Genomic DNA, 24,331 nt, shown 5'->3' on the forward strand with positions numbered 1-24,331 from the left:
TTTTTTGAAAAAAATTTGGTAGGAATAAAATTTGTTCAGTGGCAACGCTGGGCCAGAGTTTGTTATCTTCTCGGGGGCAAACAATTTTGTGGTTTTTCGGTGTTTTTCGATGACAATACGTATTCATTACTTACAAGTAATTACTTGCATGTGGCAACGGGGGGTTACCATTGAAATGAAAGTGAGCCCGTTATTTTCGGTCTCTGGTATAAAATATAAAAAGGTTAATCATTTACAGTGAATTGATAGTTTTTTAGGTATAAACAAAACATAAATAATAGTTCTTGTAAAAATTACTTTAAAAATCAAAACGAAAATAAGAAGGAACTCGCGCGTCGATGCCATTATCGCATAAGGGAATTCGCTGCCTTCGAGAGTTTTGCGTTTAAATCCGTTTCTCAAAGTTTGCATTTGCCACATGCCTTCGGTTTGGTTATAGCTTGTAACATATGCCTTGCATGGTGGAGTACCAAACAAAACTCATTTTTGGAAATTGGTGAATAACCATATAAAACTCAATTTGGAAATTGGTGGAGAGCAAAATAATTAGAAGTTTAGTTCGAGAGTTTCCTCTTCCCATATGAAGTTATAAGTGGATTGGCAGTTCTTGGATAAGGCTCTTCCCATTCGTAAGCCGTAATTTGTGATGGCATTATGAATTTTTTCGAAGCCAATTTGTTTTCTTAAACATTTAAGTGGGCGATTTAGCCCTAAACAAACACAAATAAGAAAGTTAAGTAGGTATAGTAATAATTTGGTTTGGTCGTTAAAACTTTCCAAAACAATTTTCACTAAAATCTGTTTTATAAAATATATTTGGTCAATAACTGCACAAAAAATATTAAAAACAATAAGTTTAGTAATAAATAGTTTACTATCTACAAAATACAAGTTTTGGAGATATAATGTCGGTACCAGTTAAACGTAAACGTGGAAGGCCACGTTTAGATGAACCGAAGGAAATTAAAGATTTTGACAATAACCTTATTCTTGAATTTAAAAAATGTCCCGCTTTTTACGATCGGCAACATCCTCAACACCGCAATCGGGAGTACACGGATCGTGTTTGGCACCGTATAGCTCAAAATCTGAATGTATCGGGTTAGTATCATTAAAAAATTCACTTGGTTTGTTCGTTTGCTTGCTAGTTTTTAGTATTTTTAGTACTTTTGTTTCAACACAAAAAATCAGAGACCAAAAATAACTGTTAAATTTTTTTGAGACTGAAAAAGTTAGGCATAAATCAATGAATAATTTTTACGTTTTCAAATAAGAGTTATTCATAATAAATATTTTTTTCCTTGCTCATAACTTTTATTTTCGATTTATATTTTTTACGTTGCTAATAACTTTTATTTTCGATTTGTATGTTTTTAAGTTGCATAATAAGAGTTATTCTAAAGAATATATTTTTTTTCTTTGCTTATAATTCAAAAGAAGTTTCTATCGTCTCCTTGCTTGCATTTTATTAGTACATACATTGTATTTAACCTTTAAAGTCGCAAAAAATAAGCTTGGTATGAGACATTGGTATGGTTTTTATTGTGTGTTTTTTAATTATGAAGAATTTTGTTTCACAATCAATGTTTTAGCAAACGCATTGTCCGCCAAGTTGCACCTATTCTCAGTCAACAAAATACGCAAAGCAGAAAATGCTCTTTCAACAGAAAGCCGTTTAGCCGGCAGTGCATAGACAATATGAACCAATTTATTTAAAAATTGCAAAAGTATAATTTTTCACTTCCTAATATTGCAACAAATCGGCATCTACGTCCAGTCTCACAGGTTTAAAGCTCTCTATTTCAGTTATAGCTGCTTATAACTCTCGCGCTGTATTGCCTTTTTCATCTTCTGAAGATAAATCCACTTCAAGTTCTCTAAATGATGTTCCGAACAACGATGACGTATTTAGATTCGTCGTTTCGTCAATCAGAAAATCGGATATTTGTTGAAGTGGAGATACTTCAGGTGAAGTTAAATCGAAAATAAAAGTTATGAGTAACGAAAAAAAATATTTATTATAAATAACTCTTATTAGGCAACGTAAAAAAATATAAATCAAAAATAAAAGTTATGAGAAACGAAAAAAAAATATTTATTATGAATAACACTTATTGAAAAGCAAAACTTATTTTCATTGAGAATAACTATTATTTGAAGAAACAAAAAATTATTTCTACAATATAAATAACAGTTATGGCTAAATTTTTTTTGGATATTTCTTACAGTTATGTCTCTGCAAAAAATAGTAAAACTAGCTGGCAAACGATCAGACTGATAATTTATGAGTTCACTTATATCAAATATATCTTTTATAGCTAATCTTGTAAAGACACGAATGCTGCAGCTTCGAAATCGCTTTAATTTAGAAAAACGACGCGTCGAAGCTATGAAGGAGCAACAACCTCGCAGTTCCGTAGCATCACACTGGTCCCTTTATGAAAGATTATCATTTCTCAGTGATTATGTAAAAACTCGTCGTCCCTATTCTCTGCCAATAAGCTGTAACACTAAAGCTGATTCTACAGCTTCATCTAGTGATATTGATGAAGAAGAAAATGAAGAAGAGGATGAAGGCGCAAAAACGCAGGAGAGTGCCATAAGTTCTAATCAGATATTAACGTAACAATATTTAAAAATTTACTATCACTAATTATTAAATTGCAACTTCATTTATTTCCCTTAGAAATGGTAATCTGTCCAATAATATCCGAAATGCTGATGACTTTTCTACTAATGAAAACAATTTGGCTACTGAAATCGGAACTTCACAAGTTAATCGAACTTCACATCATCGACTGGAGGCAGCCAATGACTTTGGAAACAAATATAAAGCATTTGGTCAGTTTTTGGCATCTTCGCTTATAGAGATGAACGAGATTCAAGCATTGGGTTTGGTAGAAAAATTCACTACGGAACTTGTAAAATACCTGAAAACTGAGGAAAGAAAAAAGGAGTTGATTAAGTCATCTCAAATCAGTAATACAGGTGGAGATGATGAAAATAGTTTAACGGTTTATTGATGTACATTGTGTAAATAAAAAGGATAATGAAAAACATAATAAATAAACGAAGAGAATTTACTATGAATTCGTTTGCTTAGAGTTTGGTAGAAAAATTTACTATGAATCTTGTAAAATACCTGAAAGCAGAGGAGTTGAATGAGGCATCTCAAATCAGTAATACAGGCGGTGATGATGAAAATAGTTTAACGGTTTATTGAAGTACATTGTATAAATGAAAAAACATAATAAACTAAGATAGGGCCTTTTCGGAAATGCATCACTGCGCTGCATCTGATGCGCAGTACGTTCTAAAATGCAAAAGTTGGTAACACTGCAAATGTCTTGAGTTCTAAAAAGCAACAGAGAATCAGATGATGCGCAAAAAAACCATCAAACAAGCATCACAAAAATTGCCATCAGCTGATTTGCATCAGCATCGCAAACTAATCACAGATGCGCATCAAATGCAGTGCAGTGATGCATTTCCGAAAAGGCCCATAATTTGCGATGAATTCATTTGCTATTTGTATTTTGTTATTATACCCATCATCAAAAAGCATTGGGGTATAATAACAGCAGTGAAATTATAATGTAAAGTATGGCACAAATCGGCCAACATTTGTGCCTACCAACTTTTGTGAGAATCTGTCCATAATTATATTTTATTGTCAATAATTTTTATATAATAACATAAATTTCGACATAATTCATTTAAAGTTTTAAGAAATTAATCACTCTCAAATTCTGTACAGTTCGGACCATAACTGATTCAAATCCCCATAGAACCCCAAAACTACATATTGATGGTGGGTATACAAGATTTGGCACAGCCGTATAGAACACTTGCTTGAAAGAAATAAAATGATGTAATTGCCGAAATTGGTCTGGACAAAGTTTGAAATACATGTAAATTAAATATGTCAGTTGTTATACTCACTAAACATGATTTATGGATGTTCGAAAAAATATGTACAGTGCCGAACTTAAGTATTGGCACAGGATGATCATTGTTCTATAAGGTCGATTTAAAGGCCATATTGTTGACATTTTTAATAAAAATATATATTTATCAGATAGATTGATGAATTTCCTACAAAATACCACCAACTTCATTTCAACAATTTTGCAATATTATTTAAAAATAATAAAAAGACGAAAAATTCCACAATTCCGTAGAACAAAACTATTGGCACACTTAACCAGATTCTTCAAATTTGAATGATCTATCCACTTTTTTTCTTTGAAAATGCGATTTTATCTTCTTTTATTTAACAGTTTTCGTTTCTAAAACTGTTAATGTCAATTTGTAAAAAATGAGCACAATAATTATCAATTTTGCTGAAAATAGCTATCAAATAAAATGAAACAACAGAATCTGAGCTCAAAATCATACTTCACTTGCACAATCAAGGAAAATCATATGCTGAGATTGTAGAGATTATGGAAAGAAGCCGTTTTACAATTTGGAGTATCGTGCAACGTTTTAAGGCAACATCAACACTTGAAAGTGCTAAACATACAGGTCGTCCTAGATTCTTAAGTGAGCGTAAATACAGCCATATAATCAAAAAGGTCAAGTTATGTCCAAAAATATCTTCAACACAGGTTGCTGTAGAGATTAAGGAAGAGTTTGGGAAAGAAGTTCACGCAGCAATAGCCAGAAGAGTGCTCCAGAAGACAAACTATAGTTGTCGTATTGCTAGGCGTAAACCATTTATTTTATCTGTGAACCAAAAGAAGCGTTTAGTATATGCCGTTTAGGAATTTACGTAAGCCACATGATTTTTAGCACCAAGTGCTATTCTCTGATGCAAACAAATTTAATATTTTTCGTTCTGATGGCCGTCAAACGGTATAGAAAAAAAAACCAATAAAGAGCTGGAAAAACAAAATATTGCTTCAATAGTAAAACATGGTGCTGTTGAGGTAATTGTGTGGGGTTGTATGTCCGCTTCAGGGGTTGTAGAGCTGGTGTTCATTGACGAAATAATGGACAAAGTGAAATATACGGATACACCTCAAGAAAAGTACAGAAAAGTTAAATTTACCATTTTCTTTCACTTTTCAACATGACAATGATCCCAAACATTCGGCCTATACTGGACGTATGTTGCTTTCATACAATATTTCGCATGTCCTACCACACCCTCAACAATCTCCGGATCTCAACCCAATAGAGCATCTGTGGGAAGAGCTAGATAAGCGAGTGAAAAAGGCATTAGTTGAATAATGGCAAAGTATTGGGTTAGATATCACAAACAAGTTGGTAGATTCATGCCTAAGATACTCGAGGCAGTTATAAAGCAATAATCACTTGCAACTATATATTAAATTTTGCAATATTGCTTCCTAAATGAAATGTTTTTTTAGCTTTTAATGAAGTGTGCCAATAATTTTGTTCATTGAAATTAAGTATTTTTATGTAGTTTTGTTATTAATAAATAGTGGTATCAAATTGTTGAAATGAAGTTGTTTATATTTTGCAGGAAATTCATCAGTCTATCTGGTAAATATATTTTTTTATTAAAAATCTCTACAATACGGCCTTTAAATAGTCCTTAAAGTAAAATGAGCATCCTGTGCCAATACTTAAGTTCGGCACTGTATGTAATTTAAATTTTAAATTTGTATTTGAATTGAAACGGAAAAATAAATACAAAAATGTGTTAAAGTGCAAAAAAAGGAATTTCGGTTAATCGACACAAATTAATCGGTTTATACAATACAGTTAACCGTCCAAAATTAATCGGTTAATCGATTGAATACCCTAGTATATACATCAATCAAAATACTTAAAGGCTTACCAATTTAAAAGTTCTATTCGGATGTACAGCTTGAGTCCAAGTGTCGTTTATACATTAAGGCAATCATATTGTTACGTTTTAACCTTTTCAAAACGTTTGTTTATTTTCCTTTAAATATACCGGATACTTTTGATTGCAAATAAAAGCCGATTAGTAGTTTGAAAATTGTAACAACTCTTTATTTATTTAATGTTTTATTTTATACACGTTTATAAATGCTCAGCAATACAGACACACTTTATTATGTACACGAATTCACTTGAAAAACACAGCACTCAGTTGATGTTTATTCGAAAAGCGTATCTGATAAACTCACTAACGACTGCAACCTCTGCCACTATTTATAACACTGTCATCTGCACTCTAGATTGCTCTTTAGCTGTCTAGAGCTTTCTAATACATATGCCATCTGTGGTGTACTTTCTACAATGTTCTTTAACTGAATATTAGAATTCGAATATACGGTCGCAGCAAACAGCGTTGCCAACTTACGATCAATGGTCAACTGAAAGCTTTTATTCAATGTTAATAATGCCCACAGATATGTTAAAGTTTGGGCACTGCTATTTGAAATCATTATGCATCTTTAAATCAGCCGTTAAAATCTTTATATTTGAAATTAAGTACAATTTCGTAACACTGCCCCCGGCTTAAGCCTGTTCGTCCCGAATAGGCATAGATTCACTTCTCCCATAGGCAGCTAGTCGTTCCAGATGTTCAACCTCAATTCCCGATATCGGTCTCCCACATCTTTTCTCTGCTGGACAGACCAAGGACTCCAACAGGAACCGTTCTGTCGTTGCACTGTTCAACGAGGGCCTCCATTGTTACATGGCCACTTCTCACATCCGCTGGTTCCAACACCAATAAATCATTGTCTATAAAATCCTCCACTTCCTCACGGGCCCATACCAAATCCTCTGACTGCGGTGGCAACCTTTTGTGCTCAACAAAAACTAACTTTCTTACTTGAGACTTGCTCTCATATCCGACGTGAAGGGGTATTTTAACATTTCGCCAATTCATGACTTTTTGTCCCATATCCAAAGTAATGCTGTGACTAATCATGAAGTCTGCACCAATGATTACTTCGTCCACAATATCGGCAACAACAAAGACATGATTTACGCTAATATCACCAATAGTTAGTTTCACATTAACTTTACCATGGACAGTGGCAGGCTCTCCAGTAGCGGTGCGTAGACTTACATTGCAAATTGGTTCCATCGATTTCTTTACTAAATCTGTTCTGATGATAGATTGCGACGCTCCCGTGTCCATGGTAAGGATGTGCTTCCGACCGTTGATGTACCCACTAGCAGTAAGATTGTTATTTTCCTGCTGCAGTACTGATATGGAGATGGTAGGGCCATCAGGTGTGGGTGTCAGATCCTGTCCCTTAGTGGCTCCTGTAATGCTTGATGATTCGCCAGCTGGTTATTTCTTGATGCTGAAACATATCTGATTCGCTTTCTTAGTGCTCTGCAGTTTCGCTGAATGTGACCCATTTTTCCACAGTTATAACATTTAACTTTGGCTTTAGTTTGTCTCTTACTTAAAGCCTTTAAAACTGCCTCTATTAATTCCTTTAATTCGTTGACCATACTTCTATCATTTTCAGCGACAACCTCGATTTTCGCACATTACACATCTGGGGCTTTGAAATTATCTTTGCTGTTTCTTGTACCAGCGCGAATGAGACGGTTTCAAAGAATGATGACTTTGGTGTGGCACATACCGCATATTTTATCTCTGGATCGCGAATACCATTCACAAATGCCTCTATCTGTTACGAGTCCCGAAAAAGCACCATAACGAATTCGGTGCCGACCAGCTCACATGCATGATTCTTACTCACGGTGCGAGCACCTCCCTTCGTTATGGCCCAAAGAACTGTCACAATAAAATTTTGGTCGTTCGGTACTCTACTATCAAATGGAACACCTATGAAGTGGAGTTAGATGTTCACTCCAATCTGCCCTTTCCCTACCATAATCTCCCACACCTGTATATATTTACGGGGATCCCTTATGTTTCACAAACCACACCACTTACCTTCAATAAACCACTCTGTTAAATAAGATTATTCCTGCATTTTTTTCTTCATTCACTTAATCATAACATTTTCCTTTTATTTAATCTATTTGCTTAATATATAAATGTGAACTAATAGTATAAAACACTGTTTCAAAACTAAAAACTATAACTTTTATAACTATAACTATAAAAAAAAACGTGTAACACTAATTCCTTAATAATATTTCCTTGCCTCAACAAATACCCAAACTAAAACAATTAGATTTTCAAAGATCACAAAAAAAAATCCCTTTATATATTGGTTTCCTCATCAATTATATGCCCCAGCAATTTTGTTAGGGGATTCACTTTTAAATATAACCTAATATCAGCCTAAGAGAGCTCACTTAAACGATTTTTCTTCTGGCCTATTTATGCCTGATCTCTACTCTACAGGATTCGATGAGAAAACGGTGACGGGGATATTAAATGAATTTTAGGTAATCAAAACGTTAGGTATTTATCGAAAAGCTAGGGCACCTAATGATTAATATAATAACAAAAAAAATATAAAACACTAAAACTAACAAACTTAGACTAAAGACGTTAAGATTTATAATATATTTGTATTAAGATGGTTAAATTGGTAAAAGATAGAGGATTATTAGTTTTTATCACAAAACACTTCCTTGTTTAAAATGGCGTTTCCTTTGATGATATAAGAATGTCTTCGAGCTGAATTTGTTATGTAGTTGTTGCTTGTCCCAAATAAAAATGTTGTAGTCCCCTTGTTTTGTTCTGGCCCTGCTCCAGTTATAGGGGACTAAGGGTTTTAATTGTTCCAATATTATTAGTGCAGGGATGTCTTTAGCTTCTTGTTGTGACTCTAACCTGCTATAATTAATAAACTTAATCAGCATACATACTTCTATTAAATAGGCTGAGTCACTCTATCTTACCTTATTTCCTTGGCAAGTTTATTTTAAATATTTCACTATTCAGTCTAGTTTAAATTTACTATTCAGATCTTTATTTGTTTTACTTTTTGTTATGTTTAATTTAAATTATATTTTGTTTATTTAAAAATAATTCATGTATAGTGTTTATGGGCTGTTTACTTTCCTCTATCTCTTTAAGATGGCCGAGCAGAAACTTATATTTATACCCTATATGTTCCAAGAAATTGTATTCCAATTGGGCCTATTATATTCATGCTCCTTTAAATCATCCTTTTATCGCATTCTCACATTTCATATACAACCATCTTTTTCTAATTTTCCCACTCTTTGTATATAAACATTGAATAGCCTTATTTGAATTTAACGAACTATCAACATTTTTATTCATTCATAAAATTCTACGTACACATTTCTCTCACACTGTGTCCGACCATTCTCATTATATCAGATCTGGTAACCCTTTTTACTACTACATCTGTTACGGCGAATTCAATGCATGTGAGAAATCAAGGCGAATTTACTTTACAGGTGGCGTTAACAGCACAGCTCAAGGCGTATTAACAAGGTGAGTGCGTCCCGGCAACCTTGGTTCAGACCAAAGTAAAAAAAATAGTCAGCTGTTCTACTGAGTCTACTTTATTAATTTACTTTGGTAGACTCAGTAGAACAGCTGACTATTTTTTTTACTTTGGTCTGAACTGTCAATTCACTTGTGGTTGTTGCGGCGAAAAATACAACATGCCCAAAAGCAAAAACAACAACAGGCAACTTTGACAGCTCAGACCTTAAACCAAAAACAAAATTGCTTGTGGTTTTTGTAAATGTTGTATTTGTTGTAGTACTGTCGCTACTTTATTAATTTACTTTGGCTCAGACCTTAAACCAAAAACAAAATTGCTTGTGGTTTTTGTAAATGTTGTATTTGTTGTAGTACTGTCGCTACTTTATTAATTTACTTTGAGCTCTGTGGTTTAGTGGTTAGAGCATTTGACTAGAAAACGAGAGGTTATGTGTTCCACCCCGCTCTCAGAAAAATGTATTTTTTCTCAAATGCTGGAGTATTTTCACTATTGAATTTAATAGTGAAGTGTTATGCAGAGTGTGCCAATCGGCCACTTGCAATGACATCCCCGTGTTAAATTCACCAGTCAATAACGTTGCGAGTGGGTTGAAAATTCACTAGTAGTAGTTCTTAGTGGCCAACGAATTCGACGTAGCGGAACTAGTGCAATGAACTGCAGGGGGGTAAGTATTTATTAAAATATATTATAATTAATAGTTATTAAATTTTCTTTTCAGGAATGCTGGTAAAACTGTATCGTTTCAACCTAATTGAATTTCTTTTACTAATTTGACTGACTCCACCTTATATAAATTCGCCTTGAACAACGCCAAACAAAACAAAACACCAAAAAAAAAAACAAAAACAAAATACGCAAGGCAATGAAACCAACACATATCCAAACATACGTTTAATTGTATAAAAAACAACAACAACGCCAAAAGAAACTAAACACAAAAAAATACGTTTAAACGTCCCAGCAGTTAAGCAAGTAGTCAATGTATCCCTTAAAGACAGTAATTGTCACAAATGGCTGACTCCATTTTATATATTTTGGCCATTTGAAACGTGTGTGCACTTTGTAGTGCATAGAGAAGACAATTGGTTACTTTATGCACCCAAGTAATCTAGCGTGAAGACAATTGTCACTTGAGTGTCTCTAAGTAATCTAGAGTGTAGTCACTTTAAACGTTTTATGAGTAATTCGAACAAACTGGGTTTTTACAAATTGTGTTAATATAATTCTCATACAGTTTATTTTTATTTTTGCTTAAGTATACTTACATCCCATGTAACATAGCATGAAGTCAATAGTCACTTTAGTGTCTCTTAGTAACCTATGGTGAAGTCACTTTAAACTTTTTTTTGTACTGCACTTTATTTCACCCACCAGAAGCGTTGACTACTTTCGATCTGCTATCCGATAGTCACATTGTAATCAAATGGGTCAATTGAGCCCCTGCTTAGGACATGTACGTGTTAAAGTAACTAGTCAAGTAGCTAAACAAGTAACCAGTTACAAAGCTAGCAAGGTAATGACGCTATGTAACCAGTATGTGAATCGAAATACTTTGGACCAGCTATTAGACAGTCCCATTGTAATCAAAAAGAGACAATTGACCCCCTGCCTAGGACATGCCCGTGTTTAGTTTCTTTTGGCGTTGTTGTTGTTTTTTATACAACTAATTAGTTGTATAAAAAACAACAACAACGCCAAAATAAACAAAACACAAAATACTCAAAGCATGCACATCCAAACATACGTTTTGTTGCTTTTTTGTCAAAGCATGCAATACATTGTGTTTTTTGATGAAATTTTCAGAGGTTGTCTCGGATTTTTGCTCATATCTCCGTTATTTATGGACGGATTTTGCTGATTTTAAATAGCAAAATTCTCGAAAGTATGTCTGACAGAATTGTTGATTTGGATCCCGGAGATATGTGGGGCTTTCAGAAAACTGATTTCAACAGACAGACAGACGGACATGGCTTAATCGACTCCGCTATCTATATGGATCCAGAATATACAGTGAATGTCACTTAAAATCGTACACCATCGTAGTAAAATTTTATTCATTAGTTTTAGAAAGTTGATGTTTCGGAAATAATTTAAAATGCTATTTTTATATTGAGTGTGCTTTTACCTTTCAGAAAATATGGTATAATTTTAATTGCGCTTATCTACAAATAACAAAATTGGGTAATAGTCAGTGCCCAGAATATCAACGCTTCATTTAAAATCCTACAGGCACTAAAAAATAGCAAAGGATACCCTACAAAGTATTAGGATTATTTAATATTAACTTTTTTTTTAATTTTTAAAGTTTTAATTGTAATTTAATATAAGTGTACGAATTTAAGTGAAATATGAATTTTGTGATGTTCTTTAATTTTCATCAATATTTTTTTAAGGAATTGAGGTTTTGTTAACTTTTTTGTTGAAATACATAGTTTTTGTTCCAATTAATAAAATTACTTTTAAGTTTTTATATAATCACCTAGTATTGCCTGTATAATTTCATAATATTTAAAAAAAAATATGTTGTACGATTTTGAGTGACACTCACTGTATATACTTATAAACGGAATGACAAACTTATATATACCCTTCTCACGAAGGTGAAGGGTATAAAAACAGGATACTTATTTACAAAATGTGTATTCGGCCAATTATGTCCTATGGTTGCCAAGTCTGGTTTCATAAAGCTGCTAAAACTTATACCAGGAAATTGCAAATCAATCAAAATAAAAATCTGAAAATAATTCACAACCTACACCCCAGATATTCTACTGAATTACTGCACAGTAACTTTAACCAAATAATGTTCAACTCATTTGCAATGGAACTGACTATGTCATTTAATGAAAAATGCAGAAAGTCTACACATGAAATAATAAGAAATTTGCTAAATAACTCCTAAAACTCTTTTGTATATAAAGAGTAATAATTTAGTGGCTGTTTTTAAAATTTCCTATAACATTTATGTTTTTTACAAGGTTTTTTAGACTACTTTTCCTTAATACTGTGATATTAGTAGTTTCTTTATTTAATTATTTAGTTGTTAATTGTTGTAATACTTTTAAGTAAATCCTCAAAATATTGTAAATAATTATTTTATAAAGATTTCAATAAAGATCAATATATTATTATAAAACAATTAAGGGTGCTATATTCGGCTGTGCCGAATCTTATATACCCTTCACCAAATTATACTTCAAAATTTTAAATATTTTTAGGTAAACAAAATTTTATTTTTTTTAGTTATTTTTTTTAATTTTTTGGAAAAAAATTTATTTTAAATTTTTTTTTTTAAATTTTAAAAATTTTTTTTTGGTTTTTAAAAATTTTTTTTTTGAAAAAAAAAAATTCGGGTTAAAAATTTGTTTTCCCGATTTTGACCCATTGTAGGTCCAACTTAATATGGTCTTATATACGTCGTTGCAAATGTCTTTGAAATATCTATCATTAGATATCCATATTGTCTATATTAATGTCTTAGTAATCCAGATATAGGTCAAAAATTGGTCAAAAATCGAGGTTGTCTTGGTTTTTTCCTCATATCTCAGCCATTTGTGGACCGATTTTGCTGATTTTAAATAGCAAAATTCTCGAAAGCATGTCTGACAGAATTATTGAAGATTTGGATCCCGAAGATATCTGGGGTCTTCAGAAAACTGATTTCAACAGACAGACAGACAGATAGACAGAAAGACAGACAGACAGACAGACAGACAGACAGACAGACAGACAGACAGACAGACAGACAGACAGACAGACAGACAGACAGACAGACAGACAGACAGACAGACAGACAGACGGACATGGCTTAATCGACTCCGCTATCTATAAGGATCCAGAATATATATACTTTATAGGGTCGGAAATGAAAAATGTAGAAATTACAAACGGAATGACAAACTTATATATACCCTTCGCACGAAGCTGAAGGGTATAAAAAAAAATATATATAACAAAGTTACTTTAAATATATACATAATATAGTTTCAATCAAATATTCTGTTGTAACGCTTTTGGTTTCAGTGAGAAATAGAAGGAGAATTAAATAAATGGAACAAATCAAGATCCCCGCAACAGTTTATATTTTTATAATATTTTTTCTGTTAATATTCATATTTTCTGTTTTGCCGAAAAAATAATATGTACCAAATTTGATCGAAATATCTTCAAAATTGCGACCTGTACTCTGCGCACAAGGTTTACATGTACAGCCAGCCAGCCGGCCAGCCAGACGACTTACCAACATGTGCACAAACGCATTATACCCTCCCCACTATGGTGGTGTAGGGTATAAAAAACATATTTAATAACATAATAATTTAATAATAACATGCATTCTAACTGCATAATTTTATTAAAACAAGGACTTTTAATTTCTTTCGGTGTAGTTTCATTTTATTTTTCTTGGAAGTGTTCGGAATTTAATATCATCAAATTTTTCAGATACATACCGACCCTGTTTTATTTAATACTGTCATCAGGAAAAAATTTCTTGTTAGGCGTCGTGAGGAGGAAAATTTTAAGGATATTAAATTTTATTCAATTTGTTATAAATGAACATTTTTACAAAAGTATTTAAAAGTGCAACGTTTATCAGACAAGAAAATGTCTAGTTTATATATTTATATACAATAAGTGCAATATATTTGGCTTGAAACCGTCAACTTCATCACGAAATCGATTTTTGTTTATTTTCTTGTAAGAGCAAACAAAAGGCATTTTCTATCGAAACGGAATAACCATAGAATATTTATTTTCACCAGTGCATTGAGGTGTTTGTATGTAATACAATTTGTAGAAATTTAATGATTTTAACATATTAATATCAAAGAAATCAATTGAAAATGGCTCATTCAGTACATGTTGAACGTAGTATACATGAAATGTTAAAAGATACACCGTCCATGAATGAAAGTGATAACGCAGTACATACAGGAACAGAAGCCTCCAGTAGCTGTACACCTTTCAAAGCTCCACCTACTACTTTACCGCTCAGAAATCATTCAGGTATTTTTAAGTTATTTTTTTTTTGGTTATAAGTAACATCATATTGTTAAATATTATTTTAGCACCAACAACACCCATGTCACCTAAAAGTCCACAAATTGGTTTAGATTCGAATCTATTGAAAACTGGAGCATCAAAAATTGATAGCATAAAGAATTGGAGTATATCCACATACAAATGTACGCGTCAGATTATGCTTGAAAAACTTGGCAAATCTCAACGTACTGTGGACTCGGAATTGGAAGCCCACATTGAGCAATTGCGTGATACACAACGTAAATATTTATCTATATTGCGATTAGCACGGGCATTTAGCTCGCATTTTCATCATGTTGTGGTTACTCAGCACGCTTTGGCTGATGCATTTGCCGACTTGGCACAAAAAAATCCTGAACTACAAAAAGAATTTACTTGCAACTCGGAAACCCAACGATCTCTGACAAAAAATGGTGAACTTCTGTTGAATGCTTTAAACTTCTTTATATCCTCTGTCAATACACTGTGCAATAAAACCATCGATGATACTCTATTAACAATTAGACAATATGAGACCGCCAGGTACAATATTTATCAATCATTTAAATACATTTATAGTTTTACGATATTAAAATCGTAATAAACTAAACGTTATTATAAGGAAACGATATCATCTATGTCAAGTTGTATTAATACGCCTTTGATCTAGGTGATATAAACTATCATATATGATATCGTTCTTTTACCATAAACGACAGTATTAACAGACTCGTATTTACCCACAATTTAAATGATTTCCTATTCGTATTTATAATCAATTTTTAATTTTATAAAATGTTTATAAATCAACTTTTCCATACAAAATAGGTTTTGATTATGATTAAGGCCTATATTATTAATTTTGTTTTCATCTTTCGTATGTTTGAAAATGTTTAATTTAAATTATTTTTCTGTTTGAATTTTTTTGAAAAATAGAAGGTATTCTCACTTTCTCTTTTTGTCACCATATTAATGTTCTGACGTTTACTTTAATTATGAAAAATCGTGGTACCATATTCATCCTTAAAATCCCTTTATTTGAAATCAAATTTTGTATGGTAAATTTGCCTTAAAAGAATGTTTAAATTTAATTTTTTTATGAATACGGGGGTTAAACTATAGAATTTCGTTTTTGAAATAATTATAAAATAAAAAAGAAAAAACTATTTGTGCCATTGGTAAGGAAAATATCCCTTACAGACTCCTAGAAATAAAAAAAAAAACACAAAAAGTTACTGCCTAAAGATTCAAAATTAAACATATATTTAATTATCATAATGAATAACGATGTAAGATATTGCTATTTTTTTTTTTTTGCAACAAAATAAGATGAACATGTATCATATTGCTGAAGTCTGAGGGATGCCCCATCATAATATTAGTCTGCAAATTGGCCAAGAATACTTCTTCTGGTTCTGTTCTTCCCTTATTTATTGATTTTGTAAAAGTTGATTTCTTCAGACGGACGGCCAAACTCTCAGGCGGACATCGTCTCCCCTTATCCAGTAGTGTGTAAATTAATATATGTATTTATATTATAAAATTACAAAGCGAATGGCAAACTTATGTGAAACGTATGCATTCTGAAATTTATAAAAGCTATATGTATGGACGAAGCTATATTATCTAAGAACAATTTAAATGGTCGATTACATGTTTCTGATTTGACAAAATCTGGATGTGTGTGAAGATAAATATGCCGAGTTAAATACGTTTTTCAAAAATATCGCATGCGATAAAAAAGTACTCAAAATGTTAAATAGGCATATTTGCGTAAAATTTTAAGACTTTATTTTAAAAAAATTCATTACTTACAGTAAATTTATAACTTCTATAAACATTTTGTTCATAATTTCTTTGTAAAAAATTATATTCGTGCTTGAAAATATGACCGTAAAAATTTCTCAAAAATGAGTTCTCTGAGGTATCTGGACACTGTGACTAAATCCTACTTCCTCAAGGAATAAGGAATATAGACATAGAGCGGAAACTCTCCTGTCAAAGACCTAACTCAGTTGTCAGAAACCTAAGTGGTGAGAATGTATTACTAGAAAAAACTATGTGAAAATAAAAACAACACTCGTATGTGTGATTATTTTGAGTAATTTTTTCTTTGAGTTTTTTTCTAGTTTCCGCTCTATGCTTAGAGGAAATATACATAGAGCGGAAACTAAAAAAAAACTCAAACAAAAAAATTACTCAAAAAGTTACACATACGAGTGTTGTTTTTGTTTTCACATACTTTGTCTTACTAATACATTCTCACCACTTAGGTTTTTGACAGGAGAGTTTCCGCTCTATGAGTGGATCAACCATAAAGGAAATATACATAGAGCGGAAACTAGAAAAAAACTCAAACAAAAAAATTACTCAAAAAAAGTGTTGTTTTAGTTTTCACATACTTTTTCTTACAAATACATTCTCAACACTTTGGTTTTTGACAACTGAGATAGGTTTTTGACAGGAGAGTTTCCGCTCTATGTGTATTCTCTATGGGAGCAACCTTGTATTTTTGAATCATGGCTCAAATTATACAGATACAGTTGCCAACATGGTAATAGCAATACCACTTAATTTTGAAATATTTTAACTGCAGAAGAGGATGGAGAAGAGGAATATCTTGCTTACAGAATTTTCAAATAGACCAATTCATTTTTATATATATAGATATTGTTACGAAATTTCACATGGTTTGAGCTGAGGTGTTTTCGAGTTGATTTACGTTTGTTCAGCTTCCTAGCGATAATGGGGGCCAGTGCGTAGCCCCCCAAAGTTGGTCACCTAGTGTCTAAAATTTTTTAAAAAAATCGCCAAAAATCCATTTATGATCTGAATGAGCTGAAATTTGAAATATAAATAGTCCTTGAGAAAGTCATTTTTCACGAATAAAAATATAAAATTTGACTTAATGTAAAATTTTAACAATTAAAGATATCATAACAAAATTTGGAACCAATATAGACTCAAATGTCCTGAAATCAATGGCATTAGAATTTTTGACATTTTTATTTTCAAATCAAAAACAAGTAAAAACACTTAGTAAGTATTTAAGAAACATATGGGGTTATACAAACATGGAGCTTTTTCGTGGATTCGTGCTTTGCCTTTTTAGAATTTTCTACTCAAATCGAAATTTTTTTTTAAAAATTGGCAAAGTTTGGACAGGTCTGGGGGAGTGATATGTCTGCTTTAGAGCTAGTTTCTTACTTGTCAGTTAAACTCAGCTTAACACGCTGTTATATTAATCCTGAAACATAATTTGCCGGAATTTAACCAATGATTGTGTTTCTCACTAGTGGATTAATTTTGTTAGCATTGCCATACTTTTCAGTCAAATCACATGTTTATTCTTCAAATTTTTCCATATAAATATGGCAATACTATACATTTTATAAGAAAAAGCAACCGCGTTACATAACTTTTTTTGTAAATTTTAACTTTCTAAAAGAAAAAGCGACATAAAAGTATATAAAATGTATACTAAAAATTATATTGATGTTAATAAAGCAAATAAAAACAAAGAGCTGCTGTGCTGAATTGTTTATTTTATTTTCCATCTGTTTGTGCTTTGGCATTTTATACTTAGGTTTAACTCACCAATGATGCTCAGTTAAACCTAGATTATATAGCATATAAACAATAAGTGAGAAACACAATTTTTAGTTTAATTTAGGTTTAAGCGAAGAATGTAGATTATCTCTATCCCAGAAACTAGCTCTTAGTGAGCTAAATTTTTCTTAACACGCTTTTGCATTAAGTTATCTTTCCGAATCATAAAAAATTGTATATAGTCCCGAAAAAAAATTTTTTCTACAAAAGAAAAAATATATATGGTGTTTTTTGCGAAAAAACTTAAAAAATACGGCCCTTTTTACAAGTTCTAACTTCGCGAGATACCGAATTATTTCCAAAAAACCACTGTGCATCAGTGAGACACATTAATTTATGCATGTTATTGGTAAAAAAAACTGTCATATTGTTTCAAGATGATATCATATTAATTAGTAATGGGAGGTTGAATAATAGAGATCTTTCTCAAAACCTGCCACTAAAAGACTTCGGTTCCTGCAAAGTTTAAATGCATTACATTGAAATATATATAACACAATATTTAAAATAGACAATATAAACACTACAGATGTGGACGTGAGTGATAACTGGCTCCCAATACAAAACTTTAAAATTCGCGTGATCGCGCTAACTAAAATGATTTTTTTTATTAAGCTAAATTGCCTGCTATCGCATGACTTCGTATTAACCACAAGAAAAAACTTCGAATTAATCACAAAAAAAAACTTTTATGCCCAGTTTTTGACTTCGTATTTAAATACGTATTTAGTTAATTTTTACTTCAATTTAAGTGGTATTTTACAGTTTGAGTTTTTCAGTGCTATATAATTTTTCTTATTTAAATAAGATAAAAGTATGGTAGCACTACTAAATATCAAAAATTTATCGATAGTTTTCTTTAAATCGATAGTTTTCCCTAATAAGAAATAAAAGTTAATTAAACAATAAAATTACTGGTAGAAAAATGCACAAAAGAAGCTCCAAAGAAGCTCACTACAATAGAGTGAAAAAAACCAAACAACAAAAGTCAGCTGTCAAAAACATATGAAAAATGAAAATAGAAAAATGATTTATGTATCATTTAAAAAAGCACTGAGAAACTCATTTTCGTATTTAAATAGAACTTAAAAATAATTCATATTTAAATACGATCTCAAAAAATGGCCCTTAAACAAGCATATACAAGCGTGAGTGCGTGAGAGTTAAATTGTTAAAATCCCGCGTGCTATTCATTCGCGATTAGAAACTCAACTCAAGTAATTGGTATAAGTTTATTATTGTTTATCTCATTATAATACAAGAATATAGCATGGTCCAGGCCTGACTCACACATGACTCTCATATTAGTAATCACAACCTTTTCACATCTCTTATAAAACAAAAAATAATGACAATAACAACAACAACGACTTTTAGCAGAATCGAAAGGGCTTTTTTGTTGGTAGACTTAACGGGTGAAGCTGTTACTAATTTGCATATAACTTATGAGGCGCAGCGACGCATAACTGACCATGCTATTAAATTGTATTAAATTCCCTGTCCACTTCCAATATAAAAACTAATAACAAAGCGACTTCCGCAAATAATTCAAATTTAAACTTAACCAAAACATATCAATAAATACCTGAACTTGATGTTTGCATAATTAGATTTATTAATTATTTGAAATTACTTAGTACAAATAGTATTTATTTGCGCAAATTTTTAATTTTTTTTATCACTTTCGGTTTTTTCTCACAATATGTGATTTCAACACGTGACTATAAAAATACCATTTCATATTTCTCATTAATTTCTTGTCTGCTGATGTAGAATTTTGTGCTCTTTAAGCTGGTACTTTCAGTTTTCACGATACTTGAAATTTGTTTTTGCAATTAATCCGCAAAATTAGTATATTTTGCCCGAGTACCACTATGTATTTTTTAACAGTGGCTTTTTCCCCGGACTTCGGACAGCCATGTTTACATCTAGAAGTCTTCTCTTCTCAGTCTTATCGCTAACTTCAAAATTTACTTCTGTTTTTATTAGCATGGCAGATTTAAATGAATCACATTTGATGAGTTTTCTGTTTACACTACTTTATATTTGTTTCTTTATATTAAATAACCTTTGGTATAGATGTTGATATCTGTATACGATTCACTCGCTATGCTAATTTTTGTAATTTTTATTATTTTTTGTTGACGGTAGCTATTAGCTATTCTTTATTTATGTTGGGACTGGAACAATTTATGGAAATTATATTTCTAAAATAAATTTTCTATATGAGATTAAATCAAGAAAATCTATATAGAACTTGGTTAAATGTAGTATTTTATATAAGATTAATATATACTTTGTAGAATTGAATTTGATGCATATCGTATGGATTTGGAAAATGCCAAACCAGAACTGCCTCAATCACCAGTCGCAGAGGACATTCAAAAACAATATTCGCAACACAAAGAACTTTATGAAAAACTAAGGGCTGATGTGGCAATAAAAATGCAATTTTTAGATGAAAATCGAGTAAGTAATTATTTGAAATTTTTTAATTGTTTAACTCTTTATTCTTTTCCAAGATTAAAGTAATGCATAAGCAATTAGTATTACTTCACAATGCCATAGCTGCTTACTTTTCCGGTAATGCCACAGCTCTAGAAACAACATTGAAACAATTTAATATAAAGGTAGTTCTTATAGCCACATATAAAATAAATCTAACACATATTTTTGATTATTTTCAGCTTAAATCTCCTAATTCTGTAACAGGGTCTTGGCTGGAACAGTAGTAATTCTATTGTGTATTTGCATCACTATAAATATTCCTTAAACAAAACCAAACAAAGTATTTTTCTCTTGTCCACTTATATATTCTTATGGTTATTTAACTAAAAAACAAAAATAAATCGTATGTATATGTATTTAACATAAGAACTGGATGCTTTGTAATACGATTATGGTTCTTCAAATTAGTTAATTTTTTTATTATGAGTATTTCGCCTAACATCCTAAATAGATTTCAAATTAATATATTGCTGGCAAAATCGTAAATCAATACTTTCATTTCTTAATTGTATATTTTTGATGAATTATAATGCTCGTATATGTATATTTTTGATGACTAGTGTCCAAATCCTGTTTTAATAAGTTATACTGCTCGTAGTAACTTATCTTTTGCTACACTCGTTCAAAGTTCAATAATTTTTGTTAATTTAGCCTGAAGTGGCAAAAAGTGAAAATCAAAATATTTCAAGCGTACTTGTTATTTTTTTTAAAACTATTGCTCTTTTTTAATGGATCATCAAAATGTTGCAGAAATATTTTTAATAATTTTTTGAACAAAAAAATAAACAAATTTCCCTTTTAAGGTATCGTAATTATTTTTTAAATTTAAACAGAATATGTTTTTATTTAAGAATTATAGAACAAATAATTTTCAAATTAGTATAATTCTTATCTAATTGAATAAAATGATATTGATAATTTGATTATTTTTACAAAATCTGCTTCCCTGACCACGTTTTTGAGGGGGCGGTTAGTGTTTAAAAGGCAGATTATTTCTAATAAATTTGTTATTATAACATGTAAAAAAATAGATGTGAAATTTTTGTAATGATAATCTTAGAATTTTTTTAAAAAAAATTCACTATTTTCGACTGAACACATATGCGAAAAACTTACTAAAGTCAAGTTAAACAAGTAAGAGTGCTATATTCGGCTGTGCCGAATCTTATATACCCTTCACCAAATTATACTTCAAAATTTTAAATATTTTTAGGTAAACAAAATTTAATTTTTTTTAGTTGTTTTTTTTCATTTTTTGGAAAAAAATTTATTTAAAATTTTTTTAAATTTAAAATTTTTTTTTTTTTAAATTTTAAAATTTTTTTTTTGGTTTTTTTAATTTTTTTTTTTTTTGAAAAAAAAAATTCGGGTTAAAAATTTTTTCCCGATTTTGACCCATTGTAGGTCCAACTTAATATGGTCTTATATACGTCGTTGCAAATGTCTTTGAAATATCTATCATTAGATATCCATATTGTCTATATTAATGTCGTATTAATTCAGATATAGGTCAAAAATTGGTCAAAAATCGAGGTTGTCTTGGTTTTTTCCTCATATCTCAGCCATTTGTGGACCGATTTTGCTGATTTTAAATAGCAAAATTCTCGAAAGTATGTCTGACAGAATTATTGAAGATTTGGATCCCGAAGATATCTGGGGTCTTCAGAAAACTGATTTCAACAGACAGACAGACGGACATGGCTTAATCGACTCCGCTATCTATAAGGATCCAGAATATATATACTTTATAGGGTCGGAAATGAAAAATGTAGAAATTACAAACGGAATGACAAACTTATATATACCCTTCTCACGAAGCTGAAGGGTATAAAAACGGAAATGACAAAATTTAAACTTCAAGCCTGCGTCCTCTACGATTCGTTCAGAAATCATTTTGCAATCGGACCACTAGTTTAGTCGATTAAGATTTGTTACCAGTGAATTATTGAATTTAATCTTTATGAGAAATATATCTGTCAGGTGTATGTAAAATAATTGTTGAGTAATAAAATATTTAAATGTTAATTTAGCTTAAAAATAATTGTTCTTAAGGTAGGATCACACGATTGCCGCAATGCACCAATTATTTATTGGTCTATTTTATACGTCAATCGTGTGATTTCACAACTTATTGGCTCATATGTCAAACCACAACAATATTGTGCTTATTTGGCCCAATCAAATGCAACCCTGGTACGGCAATCATGTGAATGCTTGATAGGCAACATGCACCAATAAAAAAGTTAAAAATACACCAATATTTATTGTGTTCTAGTGCGGCAATCAAAGAAGACAATTAGCGCCAATATTAATTTTTGTAAATGAAATATTGTTTTTGTGAGCCACTCTCTGACCCACATACATCTTTTAACATTTCTTTATTAATTTTTTTATATGATAATTAAGGCCGACGCAATTTTCTTTTTATACCCTTCACCTTCGTGAAGGGTACATTTTTCATTTCCGACCCTATAAAGTATATATATTCTGGATCCTAATAGATAGCGGAGTCGATTAAGCCATGTCCGTCTGTCTGTCTGTCTGTCCGTCTGTTGAAATCAGTTTTCTGAAGACCCCAGATATCTTCGGGATCCAAATCTTCAATAATTCTGTCAGACATGCTTTCGAGAATTTTGCTATTTAAAATCAGCAAAATCGGTCCACAAATGGCTGAGATATGAGGAAAAAACCAAGACAACCTCGATTTTTGACCTATTTTTTTACCTATATCTGGATTACTAAGACATTAATATAGACAGTATGGATATCTAATGATAGATATTTCAAAGACATTTGCAACGACGTATATAAGACCATAGTAAGTTGGACCTACAATGGGTCAAAATCGGGAAAAAAATTTTGAACCCGAATTTTTTTTTTTTTTTTTTAAAAAATTTAAAAAAACAAAAAAAAAATTTAAAAATTAAAAAAAAAAAATTTTAAAAATTAAAAAAAAAAATTTTTAAATTTAAAAAAAAAAATTTTAAATAACAATCGAAAATTTTTTTTTTCCAAAAAATTCAAAAGGCAACTGCAAAAAAAATTAAATTTTGTTTACCTAAAAATATATAAAATTTTGAAGTATAATTTGGTGAAGGGTATATAAGATTCGGCATAGCCGAATATTGCACTCTTACTTGTTTTATTTAACAAATATTTTTTTCAAAAATAGATTGGTTTTACATTTATGTAAACAAAACAAAATTTAACATCTAGCACAACAGCTGTTTCTCTGAGTTGCCGTAAACTAGAACAATCGTGTGACTGAAATGCGACAATTATTGCCACTAAATCGCTTTGCGCCAATTTACGACAATCAAATTTATATAAAATGAAGCAATCATGTGACTGCAGAGAATTTGATTGGGACAATTTCTTTATTGGGCCCCAATTCAGCACAATAAAATTTGTATTAAATTGGTTCATTGCGGCAATCGTGTGATCCCTACCTTAAAGGTAGGAAGAACCAAAGTAAATTAATAAAGTAGCGACAGTACTACAACAAATACAACATTTACAAAAACCACAAGCAATTTTGTTGTTGGTTTAAGGTCTGAGCCAAGGTGCATTTAATAAGGTGCCATCGGCAGCACAGCTGATTATAGAAATAGCACGCACCAATGTCAAACTTCATATATAAAAAATATTCGCCCTTACGCCCGTATGTCAAACTCTATATATAAAAAATAAGTGAATTCGCCTGTATTTATTTCAATTCGCCACTGCTGTCACCTTGTTAAATACGCCTTGCTCAGACCTTAAACCAAAAACAAAATTGCTTGTGGTTTTTGTAAATGTTGTATTTGTTGTAGTACTGTCGCTACCAA

The 24,331-nt window shown here is 31.2% G+C and overlaps 2 protein-coding genes across 2 annotated transcripts; both read left to right on the forward strand.

The window, feature by feature from the left end:
- The first annotated feature begins 352 nt into the window (after positions 1-352).
- Positions 353-3,090, forward strand: LOC135963338 (transcription factor Adf-1-like). Its single transcript, XM_065515146.1, has 3 exons — positions 353-1,101; positions 2,319-2,622; positions 2,687-3,090. Exons 1-3 carry the CDS (start codon positions 906-908, stop codon positions 3,021-3,023), a joined length of 837 nt encoding a protein of 278 aa, XP_065371218.1. The 5' UTR covers positions 353-905; the 3' UTR covers positions 3,024-3,090.
- A 10,765-nt stretch (positions 3,091-13,855) lies between these two features.
- Arfip (ADP ribosylation factor interacting protein arfaptin) lies at positions 13,856-20,873 on the forward strand. Its single transcript, XM_065515147.1, has 5 exons — positions 13,856-14,372; positions 14,435-14,930; positions 20,300-20,465; positions 20,519-20,626; positions 20,684-20,873. Exons 1-5 carry the CDS (start codon positions 14,210-14,212, stop codon positions 20,726-20,728), a joined length of 978 nt encoding a protein of 325 aa, XP_065371219.1. The 5' UTR covers positions 13,856-14,209; the 3' UTR covers positions 20,729-20,873.
- The last annotated feature ends 3,458 nt before the right edge of the window (positions 20,874-24,331 follow it).

This window comes from Calliphora vicina, chromosome 1 (assembly GCF_958450345.1).
Source record: "Calliphora vicina chromosome 1, idCalVici1.1, whole genome shotgun sequence".
In the NCBI taxonomy this organism is placed as follows: Eukaryota; Metazoa; Arthropoda; class Insecta; order Diptera; family Calliphoridae; genus Calliphora; species Calliphora vicina.

What these genes read in the sequence shown, in the direction of transcription:
- Arfip (XM_065515147.1), top strand. Translation starts at nt 14,210, where the DNA reads ATGGCTCATTCAGTACATGTTGAACGTAGTATACATGAAATGTTAAAA. An exon ending in AGACAATATGAGACCGCCAG is followed by an intron (nt 14,931 to 20,299) that starts GTACAATATTTA and finishes TATACTTTGTAG; the next exon opens with AATTGAATTTGATGCATATC. An exon ending in TGAAACAATTTAATATAAAG is followed by an intron (nt 20,627 to 20,683) that starts GTAGTTCTTATA and finishes GATTATTTTCAG; the next exon opens with CTTAAATCTCCTAATTCTGT.
- LOC135963338 (XM_065515146.1), top strand. Translation starts at nt 906, where the DNA reads ATGTCGGTACCAGTTAAACGTAAACGTGGAAGGCCACGTTTAGATGAA. An exon ending in TCAAAATCTGAATGTATCGG is followed by an intron (nt 1,102 to 2,318) that starts GTTAGTATCATT and finishes TATCTTTTATAG; the next exon opens with CTAATCTTGTAAAGACACGA. An exon ending in AGTTCTAATCAGATATTAAC is followed by an intron (nt 2,623 to 2,686) that starts GTAACAATATTT and finishes TATTTCCCTTAG; the next exon opens with AAATGGTAATCTGTCCAATA.